Genomic DNA, 19,991 nt, shown 5'->3' with positions numbered 1-19,991 from the left:
AGCCACACCAAACACATTAAAACTTTGCACAGCTACTCTACTAGACTGTTGTATCATCTTGTCCCAAAACCTCTCGGAAACTCGCAGGTGCTGAGAATCACCGACTTTCGGATAGCGGCCAGTCTCTTCTCTAATTTCAGCTTCAGCGATTCCAGTCGTCGAAGGCACAACAGGAACTATTTTCGGATGCTCCTTGAACCTCCACATAACCATCAACTTCACGACCAGTGGGCATCTGACACTTCTCCTCTACAGTCTGTAGATTGCAGTTAGTTACAGCGCTTGTTTCAGGTGAAGTGGACTCCGAAGCACAAACTTCGTGTCAATGTATACTTTCCACTAAGTATTTCCTATTTCCTATCTAGTTTACTGTGATGAATACCTTTGCTGTCGTTCTCTGGCTTCTCAAGGGATACTCACTCGCTATCCAAGGGTATAGTCGGTCGCAACAATTTCTTACGAAATGACGCCAGTGCCAAATATTTACCTAAAAGTAAACCTAATGATATTCATTTAATCATATCCCATTTTCAGGCGATGAACCGTTCCGTCTATGGGTCTTCGGCACCCTTGTCTACACCATGATCCTCTATTGGACCATCGGCTCCGTGTACACCCTATTCGACATAACCAACCAGCCGGCCTTCCTACGTCGTTACAAAGTTCAACCGGGTACCAACGAACCCGTGGACAGCGACAGGCTCAAAAAGGTCATCCGACAGGTTCTGTTCAATCAAGTTTGCACCGGAATACCCATGCTGATTGGCCTGTTCTACCTGATTGGTCCACAAACCCAGGAAACAATTCGCCAACTACCAACCTTCCCGACGGTCGTCTGGCAACTGGCGGTCTGTATCGTAATCGAAGAATTCGGTTTCTACTACAGCCACAGGTTACTGCATGACGGCCGTATTTACAAGTACATCCACAAGCAGCATCACGAGTGGACAGCTCCGATTGCTATTACCGCCATGTACTCGCACCCGATCGAGAACCTGGTGAGCAATTTGCTTCCGATCGGGGTCGGAGTTTGGGCTACTGGATGCCACATTGCCGTCGCCTGGCTGTGGTTTACGTTGGCTATTTCGAACACGCTTCACGTGCACTCCGGCTATCATTTACCGTTTCTGCCGAGTCCAGAGCAGCATGATTTTCATCATTTGAAGTAAGTTGATTTATTTTGTGGGTGTCATCAAAATATCGCACCGATAACTGTCGTTATATTTTTCAGGTTTACCCAATGCTACGGAGTACTCGGGGTACTGGACTGGCTTCACGGAACCAACAGTTTGTTCATGAGCTCGAAGCAATCCGAACGGGACTATATTTTAACCAAGTTCGTTCCGGTGCGGGAGATTCATCCCGATTCGGATCAAGTTTCTGTTAAGAAGCGTGAATGATCACCAGTTCTTATGCTAGATTTCGGTCTGAAATAATATGATAGTACTACTGATATTATGTTGTATGGAATGCTTTTATAATATAGACACACATGTTTGACTGATTTACTGTTGAGTTTCGCATTGTGGTAGTAACGTATGAGACAAATTTGAGCAATATGCGGATTTCCCTCACAGCTATTTTTGTAAATATTTTCATTATTTGCCTGCAAGCTTAATGACTCGCACCGATTGTCGATACTTTTCCTGATTAGATCTAAAAAAAGATTGTTAAATTAATCCAGAAGACACACTGTATTGCAGTTAATTCTGCGAGGTACACGGAAGCTGGAAGATTGAGTTTTCAGGACAAAATCTTGTCGGAGACACCAGTGGACTCATCGGTACGTCATCCGGCACTAGAGAACATTTTTCGGTGTCAACGTGTTTTTATTTATTTCCAATGTTTTTTTGGGATCTTCCGCAAATGTAGATGATCCTGGATCACACGAATCTTCTCTTCCGTGGACGTTACCGAGAGCACAGTGGAAGTAGAAGTATATTAGATATTCACACGATCGGGAACATCCTTCGATGGATACATATTTTGCAAGCAAGCCACACCAAACACATTAAAACTTTGCACAGCTACTCTACTAGACTGTTGTATCATCTTGTCCCAAAACCTCTCGGAAACTCGCAGGTGCTGAGAATCACCGACTTTCGGATAGCGGCCAGTCTCTTCTCTAATTTCAGCTTCAGCGATTCCAGTCGTCGAAGGCACAACAGGAACTATTTTCGGATGCTCCTTGAACCTCCACATAACCATCAACTTCACGACCAGTGGGCATCTGACACTTCTCCTCTACAGTCTGTAGATTGCAGTTAGTTACAGCGCTTGTTTCAGGTGAAGTGGACTCCGAAGCACAAACTTCGTGTCAATGTATACTTTCCACTAAGTATTATGGCAGCCGTTGCATTTGGCGGAATGTCAACTATACCTTATTCTACGCCATACCGGAGCAATGTGAATTTCTCCAGTGTCCACTGAGGATGACGCATCCCTGCATGTCTAAACGCCTTCCTTAATTTTCTCTCAAGATTCTTCAGGTCAGTTTGGTTCTATTTGATGACGCCGAAGCTGTAGGTAAACACGAGGATAACAAACGTGTTGATTGCTCTGATCTTATACCCTGCGCTTAAGAAGGACTTCACGACACTGTTCAAGTTTCAGGTCGCTGTAGTGGATTCCAGGGAGCAGCTAGAATCCGAGGTATTTGTAAGATTCTCCGCGAAGCATGTCCTGAATCATTTCACCTTGGTGAATCTCGTAACCATTATTAATAATCAATCACAGCAACTGAGCAGACAACATTTCTCTAGGTCAATGACACCACCTAGTCCTTCCTTCAAGACCTTCCTTTTAGAGGTACTTTCTCCATACCTTATTCGCTATGCCCATTTCGATTGAGTGTTCTACTGAAGGGTTCATCGCCAACCAAAAGGAAAGAGGGCTGAACACGTTCTCCCCACTTCTAAGCTGTAATGTTGTCGTCCATCTCTCCATCGTCTGCCACTAGAATGGGGAACGAGTATGATATGGAGTCGCGTACACCATTGGCTTCGACAGTGGCAGCTGAAAACTGGAACCACGCAACAAACGGCGTCCAGCTTACTGGTGGAACGGGACGCTTAGTACGTTACGCGCTGCTTGTCTCAGAGCCAGAAGGCGGGCCCAAAGAGCAAGGTCGGAACCAGATAGAGAAGAGCGTAAGGCAGCGTTTCGGGAAGCTAGGGGCGCTTTAAAACGGGAGATCAGACTTAGCAAGTCAAAGTGCCACAAGGAGCTATGCCGAGAAGTAGACGCCAATCCCTGGGGTGACGCATACCGAGTCGTGATGGCGAAAATGAAGGGTCCGACGACGCCAGCCGAAATGTGTCCGAGCAAGCTGAAGATAATCGTCGAGGGTCTTTTCCCGAAGCACGATCCAACTATATGACCACCGACACCGTACGGCGAATAAGAAGGATCAAACACGGATCGGCAAGTGACTAACGACGAGCTAGCAGAAGCATCGAAGCGCCTAAAATCAAAGAAAGCCCCTTGTCCGGATAGAATACCAAACGTGGTACTGAAAGATGTGATCCTGGCATATTTGGACATATTCAGGATAGTGATGCAGAAGTGCCTAAATGAAGGCAACTTCCCCGAAATGCGGAAGGTCCAGAAGCTGGTGTTGCTGCCGAAGCCAGGGAAGCCACCTGGCGATCCGACCTCGTACAGGCCCATATGCCTGCTGGATACACTCGGAAAACTCCTGGAAAGGATCATTCTTAATAGGTTGACAAAATTCACGGAAGGTGAGCGCGGACTGTCCGAGATGCTGTTCGGTTTCCGCAAAGGAGCATCGACAGTGGATGCAATTCGGATAGTGCTCGAGAGTGCTGAGAAGTCATCTAAACAGAAACGAAGAGGAGATCGATACTGCGCTGTGGTCACGATAGATGCGAAGAACGCGTTCAACAGTGCCAGCTGGGAAGCCATCGCTGCATAGAATGAGGGTTCCCGACTATCTATGCCAGATCCTGAAGAGCTATTTTCAGAGCAGAGTGCTGCTGTACGAGACGAGCGAAGGGCAGAAGTCATTGCGTGTCACAGCGGGCGTTCCTCAGGGCTCCATTCTCGGTCCAACCCTTTGGAACGGGATGTACGATGGGGTCTTAACGCTGCAGCTGTCTAGGAAAGTGAAAATCGTAGGTTTCTCGGACGACGTGTCACTAACGGTGATGGGTGAGACACTTGAAGAAGTGGAGGTGTCGGTGATGGAGACAATAGACGCGATCGAGAGCTGGATGAACGGGGTCAAGCTGCAAATAGCTCACCACAAGACGGAGGTGTTGTTGGTCAGTAACTGCAAATCGGTTCAACGGATGCAGATCGACGTCGGAGGGCACGTGATTGCATCGAAGCGTGCATTGAAGCAATTGGGAGTTATAATCGACGACCGGTTGAGCTTCAACAACCACGTTGATTACGCCTGTGAAAAGTCGGCGAAGGCAACGAACGCAATAGCGAGAATCATGCCAAACGTCGGCGGCCCGAGAAGCAGCACGAGACGTCTGCTATCTACTGTTTCGTCATCGATACTCCGATATGGGGTTCCTGCCTGGAGTGCTGCGCTGAAAACCAAGCGGAACCGTGAAAAGCTAAACAGGACATTCCGACTGATGGCCGTACGAGTCGCGAGTGCCTACAGAACAATATCGTCGGAGTCAGTATGCGTTATCGCCGGGATGATCCCCATCTGCATTACCCTGGCAGAGGACGTGGAATGCTATCAGCGGAGAAATGCACGTAACGCCAGGAGACTGGTTCGAGCGGACTCGTTGGCTAAATGGCAAAAGGATTGGGACAACGCGGAGAAAGGAAGGTGGACCCACCGACTCATCCCAAATGTATCGGCCTGGGTACATAGGAAGCATGGAGAGGTGAACTTCCATTTGACGCAGTTTTTGTCCGGACACGGATGCTTTCGGAAGTACTTGCATCGGTTTGGACATGCTTCGTCACCCCTTTGCCCGGAGTGTGCGACTGTGCCGGAGACACCGGAACACGTGGTCTTCGAATGCCCTAGATTCGAAGAAGTTCGTGCGGGTATGCCTGGTATGACAGTGGACAATATCGTCGAAGAGATGTGCCGTGACGAACATACCTGGGACGCTGTCAACAGAGCGGTCTCGAGCATACTCTCCGAGCTGCAGAGGAAGTGGCGAAGAGACCAACAAGAAGCCACCAATCGGGTTTCGAGAGAAATTCCGCCGCTGGGGAACTCTTCAACTGTGTAGACTAGGTCCATCGCCGGGGACCAGTTGAGTAGTACGTGACGTAGCACCGAGTTGGGTCGTCGGGGCGCCTGTGAACCGGACGTCAAGCTTCACCGGAATCGCCGAACCGACCTCGACAGTCTACTGGGTAGCTCGTGAGTAGGCTAGATCCACCGCCGGGGACTAGATCGAGTAGATCTGGACGACACGGAGAGCTAAATGGCTCACAAAGACGAACATCGGAATCAGAAGAAATCTACCGCTCAGTTGCAGGAGAATAGGCTAGATCCATTGTTGGGGACTAGACTGAGTAGTTCGCGAAAAAGTGAGGGCGGGAGATGAATGGCTCATCGGGAAAGTAGAGCGAAACGGAACGAGAGAAAGCCAAAGGGCTCAAGAAATTGTGGTGCTAAAACAAAAGAAGAATCGGTATCGGGAAAGTCTCCTTCGCCGGGGAACTCTCCGTCGGCGTAAGCTAGATTCACCGCCGGGGACTAGAGTGAGTAGTTCGCGAACGAGTCTGGTGCTCAACGAGTAAACGGCGCTGAATAGTGCGAGAAGGGAATTGCGGTGCTAACTGGCACAAGGGAGCCGAAGGGCTCGGTGAATTAGACAGTCTGAAGTTTGCCGCCCAGATTGTATTCGTAGGGGAGGAGCACTAAGTCTCGACTCGCAGCCAGCTTTCCGACTGCCATGCAGAAATTGCCAGTCTGTGTGGATGGTAGATAATTGGTGGTGTATCGAGGAGTGGGGCTGTAACCCTGCGGAAGAAACGAAATAGTAAGTAGTTGAATTAGAGTGTATGCGATTTAGTGAGCTGTAAACACATTGAGACCACCAGGCGATCCACTACACCATTGGTCAGCGGAATTGCATTGAAACGCGGAGAGTGAAGACTGGCGAGCGGAAGTGGAAAATAAGGAACCTTTCGTGGAAGCACTTCGTGCGGACAGTCTCGTTCCAATTCCGTATGCCAATGAGCTGACGGAAACATTAGCGAGGGCCTGCGACTTCACATTGCCGAGGAACTGGTGGCGTCCGGCGTATTGGCGGTACGAAAGGCTCAGCACACTCTGTGCTGCCTACCTAAAATCCAGAAAACGCGTCCAGAAAACAAGGAGTGTCCAACGACGAGCTCCTTACAGTGGAAAAAGGGCTGAAAGCGAAAAAATCTCCCGGTCCGGATGGTATCCCCAACGTGGCACTGAAGACCGCGATCCTGCCGTTTCCGGACATGTTCAGGATAGTTCTACTGAAATTCCTGGACGAAGGCTACTTCCCGGTCAAATGGAAGATCCAAAAGCTGGGGTTGCTGCCAAAACCAGGAAATCCAACGTCGTACCTGCCTGCTGGATACTCTTGGCAACCTTCCGGAAAGGGTCATCCTCAACAAGCTGACGAACTACGCTGTAAGTGAGAACGGACTATCGCAGAAGCAGTTCGGATTCCGGAAAGGGATCTCGACGGTGGACGCCATCCGCGCAGACATCACGAGCGCGAAGAAAGCGTTGAAGCAAAAAAGAAGTGGGAATCACTACTGTGCCGTTGTCACGATCGACGTGAAGAACGCGTTCAACAGAATGCGGGTCCCGGATTATTTGTGCAAGGCTCTGAAAGGTTACTTTCAGAACCGAGTACTGGTCGACGAACATAGGGGAAAGGTCGATTAGGGTCACAGCGGGAGTACCTCAGGGCTCCATCCTCGGCCCAACGCACTGGAATGTAACGTACCTCAGAGCGTTAACATTGGAACAGGCTAGGGAAGTCGAGATTGTCGGCTTTGCATATGAAGTTGCCTTGACGATAATTGGCGAAATCTCCGAGGAAGTGGAGATGTTGACGGCAGAGACAATAGGCATCGTGAAAACCAAGACGGCTGATGTCGGCTTACCACAAGACGTGCTGTGCTCTGACGCACCTGAGGTAGTGGCAAGCATCATGCCGAACATCGGAAGAGCAAGATGCAGCTCGAGACGCCTCCTGGCGGGTGTCTCATCCTCAATACTGAGGTATGACGGACCAAGCGGAACCGGACGAAGTTCATAAGCACGTTACGCCTAATGGCTGTTCGTGTCGCGAGCGCGCACAGAACGATATCGTCGGAGGCGATATGTGTCATTGCAGGGCTGATTCCTATCTGCATCGCTCTGGCTCAGGACGTAGAATTCTACCAGCCGGGGAATATACGAAATACAAGGAGACTGTACAGAACGGACTCGTTGGATAAGTGGCGCGGAGAAAGGAAGCTGGACCCACCGACTCATACCAAATGTGTCGGTGTGGGCGCGCAGGAAGAATGGCGAGGTGAACTTCCATTTGACACAGTTTTTGTCCCGGCGCGCTTCCGGAAGTACCTGCATCGATTTGGAAATACTTCGTCAACGTTTTGCCTGGAGTGCGTGAATGGCAAGAGACACCGAAACACATGGTCTTCGAATGCCCTAGGTTCGAAAAAGGTCGAAGGGGTATGCCCGGTGTGACAGATGACGATAACGTCGAAGAGATGTGCCACGACGAGCATATCTGGGATACTGTCAACAGAGTGGTTACGGGTATAGCCTCCGAGCTGCAGAAAAAGTGGCGAAGGGACCAACAAAACAGCGCTGTCGGCTAGAAAGCCACCGTGAAACCACAAATCGGGTTTCGGGGAAAATTCCGCCGCCGGGGAACGCTCCGTCGGTGTAGATTAGGTCCAGTTGAGTAGCACGTAACGCAGCACCGGGTTCGGGTCATCGGAGCGCCACCGAACCGGACGCCAGACTATATCAGAATCGCTGGAACGACCTCGACACCCTACCGGGTAGCTCGTGACTAGGCTGGATCCACCGCCTGGGACTAGATCGAGTAGATCTTGTTGAACAACCAGCAGTTGAGGCGCCACTGAATCAGAAGCTACGTTCCTCTCGAGCCTGTGTGTTGCTTCAACAGAGGAAGCAGACGCTTCTGTAGACACTCCTTGAGGTAGATATTCCCGTTTACAGTCCCGGTAGTCCGGTAGCGACCCCCTCCGTTTGCCACATGACTGTGAGAATAGGGCCTTCAATTCCAATATAAAGAAATACAAGTTTCACAAAAATAAAGCAATGTAATTCAACCACAACTCTGTATTTTATTCGCAAGCTAGTTTAGAGAAATAAAAAAGAGAAGAAAAACAATTCCAAATTTCGAATTCGACTTAGATGTTGCTTTGCTTTTATTTTTACAGCCTATCTGATATCTAGTGTTACCTTAATAAAAGTCAGCTACTTTCGTGTAAGATCATATCTCTACTCGCATCATCTGCAAACTATTTTGATTTTTTAAACCAGCAGTGACATGTTCGTTCAGTTTGAATAACAATTTTGAGCATGTTCAGTGAAATAATACATGGTAAGACAAATTCAGTACGTTTTCCTTGTTATCTAATTCGCTAGTTACGTATATGTTGTTCGGAAAGGCACTTTCTTAATCATATCGGGAAGTGTTTTGCCACTATTTATGAGCATTTTCGAACGACGCTTCCAACTTCTGTCTATTCATGCAAAATTTTGATTATGATTAAACGGTTATAATTTTCTTGGCTACTCGGAGATAGTTTCTGCGTTATTTAAATGTTATCACTGTAAATTCGTTATTTTCTATTTGATGATGCGTTTCATTGCTGCATTAACCGAATTACATTGCGTGGGCAATATTTTCAATGACGATAGAAACACTGGCTGGCATCTTTTGATAATTGATTGTCGCATCCAAAGAGCCTAAACTAACCTTTGTCCTAGTTTAAAAAACAAACATTCCAAAACAAAATAAAAATCACATTCAGCTATCGAATCAAATATTTAATCCTAAATGCTTTTTTTTCTTCCATTAACGCTTACGTTCGCTATCCTATAGCGCTGGAGCCGACTCCCAGTCGGTCCCTCACCGTCAACATTAACCGGATCCTAGTAGTTATACATCCCATCCACAAGAAAATCCATTCGACGGTAGTGTCGCGTCAACCAGAACTCCTTCGCTCGCCGATAGGACAGCAGAAACAGCCCCATCAGCAGGGGAATCGCAAAGATCAACGTTACCACCGGGATAACGAACTCCCGGTGTCCGCCCGGAGGTCCCATCATTGCCGCTGGGATGTACTCTTTCGACAGCTCGACCAGTGGTTCTTCCACATGCAACCGTCCATTGGCGTCACTCAAGCCAGTTGTGCCAGCTACGCTGGAAAGTGAATCGTATCCCGGTTTAGCTGCTTGAATTAGTTTCGGTTCGTCGTCCACTGAATAGGTTATTTTTGGCTTCTTTGGAGATTTTGTTGTGGTGCTAGTCGTGGTCGTTGTTGTTGTTGTTGTGGAGCTACTCGCGGCTGCCGTAGTATTAGTTAGTGCAGGTTTGGAAGTACTGGATGTTACTGCAGACACATTACTGTTGCTGGTTGATGTGGGCGTTGTTGCATTTACTTTAGCTACGTTACCAGCGCCAGCTGCGATTGTGTTATTGCTGCTAGTGCTAATATTGCTCGTTAGTGGCAATGAAATGTTATGCTGCTGCGCTTCACTGCCTTTCGGCATAGGTTCCGAGGTCAGCACAATTGCTGTGGCCGTTGTAGTCGTAGTAGTGGCGTTCATGTCGACACCTTTCCGAGCCATAATTCGCCCCTTTTTATGTTCCTGGCTGGGTGGTTCCTCTGGGTAGGAATTCTCCTCGAATGCTTCAATCACTTTCGATACCGTCTCGTTTAACTTAGCCTGTAGAGCTGATTGACCCGCGCTATGATTGCTGGTAGTCGTGGAACCATTTTGTGGATCTCCCGAAGCACCAGATGCCAGCTTCAAAAGCAGCAGAAATAATGAAATCGTCAGCAGAATAAAGGTTTTATTCTCCATTTTGTTAAAACTCTCGCAAAAGTAGGGAGATAGATGTTAATATCGCATTCTCGAACGAATAATAATAATATCGCACTGATCTTCACTTTACCAAACTTCCACTTTACATTAAGCTGAATCTACGCACGCCAATGACTTTGACAGAATATGACTGTTTTGGTGGTAATCAACTGAACGCGATTTCCGTCAGTACCTGAGGCGATCATTAATGCTTGTCTGCTCACTAAAGATTTACTTCTCACTGCTGCAGAGAGAGAGAGAGAGGGTCGTGTTTTTATTTTTATTTTCCTGATCTCCACCACCCTCTTAGCATCTACCATCAATAGTTGCAACGTTGACATTAGTGCTGGTTACCATCAGCTGATACCAGCATGCTTATAATCAGCACGCTACCAGCATAAGGTAATTGCTTTACAGCTGCTGGTACCAGCAGTTTAGATTATGCTGGTAGCATGGCCGTTACATGCTGGTTTTCAGCTTGCTGACGCACCAGCATATGGCAATCAGTAATAATGTAAACTGGCCATATAGCATCAAAATTACACACTTCATGAAATGCCGGCTGAAGAGATGGTGTAAAATTTCAGGAGCATATGTATAGGTGGTAATGACGAAACGATTATCGGAAACTATTTAACTGATGCGAAATCTAGCTGCAAGATAGCGTTGCAAAAACATCGCTTTGTATTTTGGTGTTTGCTTTTTTGTCCTGGCCTAGCATGTTCTTACAATTGTCGCAAATTTTGTTGGAATGTTATTTGAACACCGGATTATTAAAATTTCAAAAATCTTGATATATACAATCTATTTATTGAATTGTGAGAATATCAAAACCAAATAGACGTGAGTCGCTCGAGAGCGAAGCTATTCGCATTAGAAGAGATAGATGAATAGAGCAACTGAGTTTCATTCACGGAACCAGATTGCTTTGGATCATTTTCTATCCAAACAAATTGATTCCGTCTCTGGAGAAAACTTTCTTGTGAATGGCGAAAGAAAATCCATTAATTTGGTAAAAAAAGTCGAATTATAGAAATACAAGAAAATAAAGAAAGAACTCACCAAATCATTCCCGTAAGATACTGTCAATCGATCCTTATGCTGGGTTTTTGTGTTTATCTTGTCTGTAGCCACATTCCATCTTGCAGTTATTATATTTCCAAAACGAAAAAAGATGTGCAGCTCTACTACAGACTAACAGCCCAGACTGAGTTCGCCAGCGATATTGCCACTACTTCCTATTTGTCCACCGGCCAAGCTGTATCATCGTGGAAAAAACCGGGGATGTCACATTGCAATCTGTCTGCCTAAAATAGGAAAAAATCTGTGAACATTTTTGTGAAATTGACAAAAAAAACATAGCGTAGTTGGTAAATCTATTGCCTTATACACAGCTCATCTGGGTTTAATTCCCAAACCTACACATAGGGTTAGACTTATTATTCAACTCTTTCCATGTAAACGGGCATAGCGTCTTTGGTAAATTGATTGCCTTGTACGCAACTCACCTGGGTTCGATGCCCAACCAGGCACATAGCGTTAGATTTTTCCAAAAGAAATTTCTCTTACCCGAAAAGAGGTAAATGACCCTAAGGTTAAAACCTCTATAATAAAAAACTCTTTCCATGTTGGTTATATTCAATTTCATAGTCACATCCAAATGCACTTACCTTACCCTTAAGACTGCTGATAAGCTCTTGTAACCTAACGGAATCAAAGGTTAGATGTAGACGGTTTGTTGATATCGGTAGTGGCAAATGAATTACGCGATGCTCGGGGAAAGAGTGATGAACTAAAATTGCATGAGTTGTGAAGATTGTACGATAAATAAATAAATTGAATTAATAAAATAATTAAATAAAACGGTTATTGTTATTGTTATTTATCAGTGTGCAATCGAGCTGTCTCAACAACCTATTTCTACAACCTATGTGCATTAACTGTACACCTACCGTCTCACCGTTGCACTTGATAGTGTGTGCAATGTTTTATGGTCACACCTACGACCGCGCACCCGGCTTCCCATGAGCGTTTTGGCGGCTCAGAAGTTGTCCTTCCATGTTACTCAGAGATACATATTGCTCCTATACACATCTATGCATACAAAGGAACTTACATTCATACATACTTTCATACATACATACAAACTATTTGGAACAAGTTTAGAGCGTGTAACGTCGTGTCATCTAGTCTGTCATCCTATGGAAAATCATCCTACCATCGCCTTGGGGTCAACGTCATATTGACAAATTTCGCATTGAATCCGCTTCTGTCTCTTCCTAATCTCCTTTTTGTCTCCTAGCTCCGAAGCGGATCAATCGACTATTAATTGAAACGGTAAACATACTAGCAGTGTGCTGTTTTATATCTATCTTGTAACAGAATTCGATTATCCCTGTTCTAGTCAATATACGTATTCTTTACATTATGGACCAGGCAAACCCTCAATTTTTCTATTATTATTATCCTGAGTAGCTAGACCAGTGAAGGTATTTTAGAATTTCGCGAAAAGAATCTCTGCCCATAAAGGTGCCTGCTTCGACTCGAATAGGCCACACCGACCCGAAAGGGTTGCTTATCATTTCTGAGAGCCCCGATGTGCTTGGGCGAGTTAAGTAATCGTAAGAAAAAGCCCTGAATAATCAACTATCCCTTAGGTGCCAGTCCTGCACTCCTTTCCTGAACTAGCCTCATACCCACGATCAAAAGAGTCTACAGCTAGTAGGATACACATGTCCCCCACCCAAGCGAATTGATCAACTTGCAAGTAGGAGCACATATCCACCAACCAGCCAAGAAGACTTCCGAATCAATGAGAATGAACCATGCCAGTCGAAGGCCACAGGCCCAGCGCCATCTCGTACAGTGTCATTGTCATTTCTCAGCCCACACCCTGGCAGACGTTCATCCGCCCATCTAGACTCTGTCAAGATGAGAACCTACAAAGCCTAACTGTTCGTATTTGCTAGTCCGTATAGATTTTGGTTTGCTGAAACGAAACAAGAAAAGCAAAATAATTGTGATTAGTATCGTAGTTATAATAAATAAGTAAACGATTTCTCATCGGTTGTTTGTTTCCTTGTTCGTAGTCCTCCTTCCTGTTCCTGATCTGTTTGGGCTATTGGCTTTCCGTTTCCTTGGCCGTCACGTTCTCTTGCACCGAGCTGCATATATTGTAGCAAGAGAAACAAATGAAAAGGCAAAACAAAAAAATGAAAATAAATGCGAAATGCTCTCCTTCCAGACCCCGAACATAACCATTACTTTCCCTTTGCTTATCATTTTGGTACCAGCCAGGAAGCACTTAGCCTTGTACCCACTGCTCTTCCACCATCCTCGTGGTTTTTTTCCATTTATCACGGGCGTCACATGTGATATTTGGGTACGGAAAATGATTTCCTGAGCAGACAATCAAATGAAAGAAGATTGCCAGGTAATTCGTGCACTTTCTGCACCAGTTATCATATCGCAGTTGTAGATACACATATTAAGTGTATCTACTATACGATATGATGGCCGGAAGGATATATAAGCAACCCAAGCTCGAGTAGCGTGACAATATTAAATACATTTGATCATAATAACTCACCTATCCTCGACTCCAGATATTGACGTTGTCGTTTTTAAAGTGAAAATAAAATAACTTTGTATTGCTTCTACCTCCAAGAACTCTTGTTGAGCTACGGCAACTGTTTGATATTATTAGACACGCCGGAAGGTAGTTTCTGATACCAGTAACATTTGCCGATCTTCGTTTCAAGTAGGAGCCGCGCCAATTATATTAATGATTCGTATGACCTCAGACGAAACATTGCTGGAAGAAACAAGGAAGATCATAGATATTCTAGAGCTCCCTTCGAACGAAGATTACGGGTTCCTCGCAGGCTTGATCATCGATGCCACGGAGGTATAAACCTACACGAAAGGCTTGGCTTGCGCGGCAGTAAACAAACGGACTCGCGCAAACCTGGTGTGTTAAAGGATGTCTCGGACTCCGTTCCTATACAGAAAATTGAACTCAGCTCGTGATCGAGACTCTACATTATTGACTCATCTTTGTCAATGATGAGTTTCTTCGTTACACTCCTGTCGTTGCAAGCAAGAAACAAGTAAGTACACGCTGATCGTGGACAGCAACAAAGCAGTACCGATGACAACATGGACGTGAACTATAACAGTTGCTGTATTAGTAGTGCCAGCCTAATGGAATTAAGCGAAACTGTAAAAAATATATAAAACTGCATCGATTTGAGCGTCCTGTTTAACCCATCCTCCGCGTGTGATGCCATATGGCATCACCAGACATATCCGAAATAAGCTATCCACATACATTTGTGTTGACAACACGTATTTGCGAAGATTTTAATGTGCTCATCACAGCATGCCATGCGTTTGATTGTTACCTTTCATCTGTTTACTGTGTGTACGGTTCAAATTCTTCGTGTCCAAAATATAGCGCCTTGAAAATTTAGCGAAAATTAGGGTTTTTTGGCACATGGTTAAGTGAAAAGGGTGTAACTATACGAAAATTGGCGAACATCCTGAAAACCTAGAAAAGGCATTTAATTGCCAAATAATGAGCAGAACAAAAGCAACGTTCTGCAATTGGATACATGCATTTTGATGGACGATGAGACCGGGATCCACATAACAGTCCCATTTGCTATGAGTTTCCTATGCAGGTGGGACTGCGTACCACGGCAGTGTAGGGGAGGATGTACTAGATGTGGACAGATCGATTCAAGTAGAGAAATTTGGTGTAAAAGAGATGATATGGCAAGCAATATGTAACTGCGGATTGAAGTGTACTATTTTTTACCACTGCGGGAACTATAAGAACAGAAATATGTCGATCTGAGTGCCCACAGAAAAATTAACTGCTTTTCTATGAGAAGCATAGTACCACCGCACTGTTACTACCAAATTTAGCTTACGAAAAATTAGATTTCGTTGAGAAAGACATCAGTCCACCAAATTCAGATCATTGAGCGTTACTAAGCGATTGTGAAAGACTGGTAAAGCATTTGAGAATATGCAGGAGTTAAAAAGAATCTACTTCGCCCGCTAGTGCTCGGCGATATGGATGTGTGCAGAATTGCCATAGATCTTCAGATGCGTTACACCCGGTTTCCTTTCATGCAAAAGCTCACATGGCGTTGTAGGAATCTACTTCAATGGTAAAGCGTTCTGAGAATAAAGGTCAGTATTTACCGCCTTTGCCCAGTAGTATTCAGAAAGTTTGGCATCCAACAGCATGCACCGGCTCATCCCTACCAGATAGCTGTGTTTTGTCGCCATTCTGCTGAGGAGAGTAGCTTGCGGTGAACTGTGCCGAATGCCTTCTACTTCATAAAACATTCTCAGCTCGCTTCCCCTGTACTCGTCACCTGGATCAGCAGCCGTTCAAACTGAGTCTACAACATAGTCATTTCTTTAACTTCTCTGAAACTAGCTTTTCCCGTAGTAGATACAGGACATAGAATATCGGTTGTAGTCGTCGATGACAGTTATTGAACAGAAATAACCGGTCATCGACACATTCTCCACAAGACAAGCACAAGTACGAGGACTGCACGGGATTTGCATCCTCTCGGATTCCGCAATCGTACACTTTCAGTCCGTTCACCAGATTATTCTGCACCATCTCACCAACTGTATTGGGCAGTCTTCCCATGAACATCGATAAGTTTGCACCTGTGTACAAAATTTCGTGCACGCGTTCAACCTCAAACTTGCTTTGCCTTTGTGTACAGGTTCGCCTCGAACACCGAACCCAAGCGAATGATGTGCAAACTTAGGTTTAAACACCGTGTACGTACACCGTGTGCGTACACAAGAATGGCACACACACAACAGAATGAGTCAACACTAGTGATGATGAGTGATAGAAAGAGAAAACTAGTATCAAGAACCTGTGTGTACGAACATCGCGTACGTACATGGGGTTCGGTTGTGCAGACGAACATGTGTTCGTGTTTTGGTACGCATTAGCGTGTTCGAGTTTGCACACGAAATGTGGGTTTAAGATGAGCACAGAACTAGAGCGAACATGGTGTTCGATGTTCATTTGGGAAGTCTGGTATTGGGCTCAAGATGCCCGAAACGCTGATGTCTTATGTATTGGGAATTTGCATTCACTTCTTGCTGTCATCAATACCTTCTTCGTTGTCTTGTAGAGTCCGCCAGTTTTGATAGTGTGACTTGACGGTTTTGATCAAGTGACAGCCGAATAGCCAGAGGGTGTGTATTGTCAGGGTCCAGGGTTTTTCAACTATAGCATCATCAACGAGCCCCCGAGTAAGAATAATTTTACGCGCAACTGGAACGTGTCTATGACAACTGTCCGCGGCTGGATGTTATCGGCGACATGAACGCTCAGATAAACTGGGAGCCAATGTATAAACTGGTGATTGGACTGGATATTGTGGACACCGGTATGGATGAAGATGGGCAATGATGCGTGAACTTCAAAGCCTTCCGAGCAATGGATGTCCAAAGCACCTTCTTGCCTCGTTAATGTATTGAGGTCACTTGACCAATTGACTGAAAACCACGTTCTACTCAAGGGAAAATTCTTCGACATCATAAACGTTCGCAATTACCGTAGTGCGCCATAGATTTGGATCACTACTTGGTAGCGGTCAGCATGAGCTCAAAACTGTCGACGGTGTACATTACTCATCGAGCACGACTGTCGAGACTCAATATCGAGCAGCTACGAGACGATGGTGCTGTTGAGGAATATGCGTAGCAGTTGGAGACAGTGCTTCAAACGGGAGAGCAGCTTGGCGTGGGTACTTTTAAAAATAGTTGGGGCACCACACGAACTGCCATAACTAGTATAGTTTATACCGTGCTAGATACGAGAGCTCCATCAGCTAATAGAAGAGAAGAACGGGGCAAGGGTAAAGATACTGTAGCACCGTGCGACAGCGAACGAGGAACGATGCAGACAGGTACGGAACAAGTAAAATTTGATGTAGCATCTGTACCGCTTCAATGACTACCGGAAGTTCTATAAGAAGGTGCATCGATCGGGCAAAGGCTGTATACCTCAAGCGGACATGAACAGAAACGCGAGAGGGAACTTTATCACGAACGAGGGTGAGGTGGTCGATAAATGTAAGCAGTATTATGACGAGCATCTAGATAGCGAAGCAGTAGTCGATTCTCCGTTTTGGGTTCACCCAACAATTTTCGATTGGGCTCAGCTAGGACCCGTTGTGGTGCTTGGTGTTCTAGAGAACGACTGGGATCTTTACGTTCCATCACCTTCTTAATCTTAAGTCTTAATGAAGGCCGTAACTTCCGGTAAGCACTTCGTGCTGTATACCTTTCTTACTTTTTGTAAGCCACAAACTTACCTTCTTTGGGAACTTCGTGTGGGAGATGTAGTTAGCGTCGCTGTTCACCTCCTTCCTGGAGGAAGTGACATAACCGGTCTCCAGCCCGCCATTACCGTCGAGCGTCAGATACGACTCGTCATCCATGACCGCAGCTACGTTGCGCTTCTCATGAAAAAACCCCTTGCCGAGCATTCTAAGCATTTGCTTTAGGGCGACCGCTGACACCTAGACTTCCAGTTCCTCATGATGGCCCATGTTGGCTAAATACTCTTTTACCGACTAACCTTTCGTACCGACCTTCCGGATCAAGGTACAGATCACCTTGCCCTCCTTCTTCCGTTTCAGCGCTTGCTGAACCTCCCGACCACGCAAAACCGTTAGAAGACCGCCTTGTTCTCATATTGCTCCAGGAGCTCGAGGATCCTGTGTATGGCCGCTCGGCTGTATCCGACCGACACAAAGTGTGCTGCGATGTCAGACTTCTTAGGTCCAAGGTAGAGCCGGCAATAATTACAAATCATCGAGCGTGGTTGCTTCGCTACTTTCGCCATGGCTATCGTAAAGGGCAAACACGAAATTATTGCGACACCGAAAATGTCATGCCAATTTTCTTATAATGTTTAAAATCAAACCAAAATTTTAGGGTTGTTTTATACATATATTTACTTCAAAAATCAAAAGAAAACTTAATCGATGGAGCCTTGAGTGTAAAATTGAACGCATTTTCGCTTGATGCCCTCCATCAAAGTCTTTACAGTGTCATCCGGTACCAGTTTCTCAGTTTTTCTCCATTTTCTTAACATGTCCTTCTCGTCTTTGACTGTCTTCTTGCTCTTCCGAAGTTCCCGCTTCATCATTGCCCAGTACTGCTCCACAGGGCGCAGCTCCGGACAGTTTGGCGGATTCATGTCCTTTGGAACAAAATGGACAGAATTGTCTTCATACCACTCCAGGACACTTTTAGAATAGTGGCAAATCTGGCCAAAATAGCGGAGCTTTGTCGTGCTGCTGCAAGAACGGCAAAAGGCGCTTCTCGAGGCACTCAGATTTGTAGATCTCGCCATTTACTGTGCCCTTTGTCACGAAAGTCTCACTTCTCAGTCCACAAGAACAGCTGGCCTGCCAAATGAGATATTTGGAGGAGAACTTCGACATTTTCTTCTTCTTAAATTTGTCGTCCACATAGAACATGCTCTTGCCGGTGGAAAATTCCAACCCCGGAATTTGCTTAAAATCGGCTTTTATATACGTTTCATCGTCCATCACACAGCAGCCACATTTTGTCAGCATCTTCTCGTAGAGCTTCCGTGCCCGAGTTTTAGCCGTCGATTGTTGCCACTCATCGCGGTTTGGGAAGTTCTGTACCTTGTATGTATGTAGTCCAGCTCTCTTCTTTGCATTCTGGACGTAGCTCTGCGACATGCCGATCTTTTTAGCCAAATCACGGCTTGAGACGTTGGGATTTGCTTTAATCATCCGCTTCACCTTTCCCTCCGTCTTTTTGTTCTCCGGTCCCGGTTTTCTTCCAGCTCCTTTGCCGTGGTCCAACGTCAACCGCTCCTGGAACCGCTTCAACACTCTGGAGACGGTTGAATGGTGAATGTTCAACATTTTTCCCAACTGCCGGTGCGACAGGTCAGGAAATTCCAAGTGTTTGGAAAGAATTTGTTCTCTCGACTCGCGTTGGTTCACCTCCATTTTCGTTGAATCGAAAAACACGACTTCGAGTTTGACAGCATGTAAACAATACACAGCAAAGAGAAAGTGTGCAAAATTTGGTTGATTTTTACCCAATGGTAAAAAAGTTATGCCCTGTTGAATGTGTCGCAATAATTTCGTGTTCGCCCTTTAAACAAATTGATAGAACTGTTATTTTTTTCTGTATATAGCCAACTTATATTGATTGGTAATTCAGCGGTGGAACCACCACCAGGTGGCAGTATAAACGCAAAACAAACCGACAAACTTTGTATCTCTTTATAATGTACGCGTTACCGCATGAAGTTACCCTTATACGAAACGTACATTATGGCCACGAAACGACTACTATGCTGGCGGAGAACGAGTGTGTCCGTAGAGTTTTCGAACGAAGATGTGACGAAGGATCTACGATAATATGAAGCTAGAAGAGGGAATGCGGAGACGACGTGTCAATTGCAACGGCTGCTTGGGGAACAACTCATCATTCGCGTTGCAAAAATAAGAGCACTTATCCGTTATGTGTCGTATAAGGTTCTTACCCCAGTATTGGAAGTTCTCCGGAAATCCAGATTACGGGGTACCGGAGATTAAGTCAAAATGAAGCTATTTTTTCTTGTTTCTGAGAATCCGTATATTCGGACATTAATTAATCTACCTCCTAACAGAACTACCAAATTTTCAATTTGGGAACACGTTTTGAATTTCGAGAGTTTTTCGTCATGTTCTGGATAATCGTTGCAGGTCTTCTCTAGACGCTAATAGAACTTATTCTTTACATCCTCTGGTATACCGCTGGTCAGTTCTTGCACGCTGATCAAGTTATAGTTGAAGAATTGAATCTTTATCCGCACTACGCAGATACACTAACTCGCCGACGTCCA

At 45.6% G+C, this 19,991-nt stretch overlaps 2 protein-coding genes across 2 annotated transcripts; one reads left to right on the top strand and one right to left on the bottom strand.

Annotated features, from left to right (window-relative positions):
• Nucleotides 1–509: 509 nt before the first annotated feature.
• On the top strand, nt 510–1,508 carry LOC131682257 (fatty acid hydroxylase domain-containing protein 2-like; the record flags this gene model as incomplete). Its single annotated transcript, XM_058963614.1, has 2 exons — nt 510–1,165; nt 1,232–1,508. Coding segments are annotated over 2 exons (825 nt in total), but the record flags the coding sequence as incomplete, so codon positions are not given.
• A 6,761-nt stretch (nt 1,509–8,269) lies between these two features.
• LOC131682224 (uncharacterized) lies at nt 8,270–10,292 on the bottom strand. Its single transcript, XM_058963560.1, has one exon. It carries the CDS (start codon nt 10,061–10,063, stop codon nt 9,128–9,130), a length of 936 nt encoding a protein of 311 aa, XP_058819543.1. The 5' UTR covers nt 10,064–10,292; the 3' UTR covers nt 8,270–9,127.
• Between the last annotated feature and the right edge of the window lie 9,699 nt (nt 10,293–19,991).

The sequence above is a fragment of the Topomyia yanbarensis genome, chromosome 1 (genome assembly GCF_030247195.1).
Source record: "Topomyia yanbarensis strain Yona2022 chromosome 1, ASM3024719v1, whole genome shotgun sequence".
NCBI classification, from domain to species: domain Eukaryota; kingdom Metazoa; phylum Arthropoda; class Insecta; order Diptera; family Culicidae; genus Topomyia; species Topomyia yanbarensis.
The sequence above is the reverse complement of the archived record's forward strand: the minus strand, read 5'-3'. Positions and strand labels throughout refer to the sequence as shown.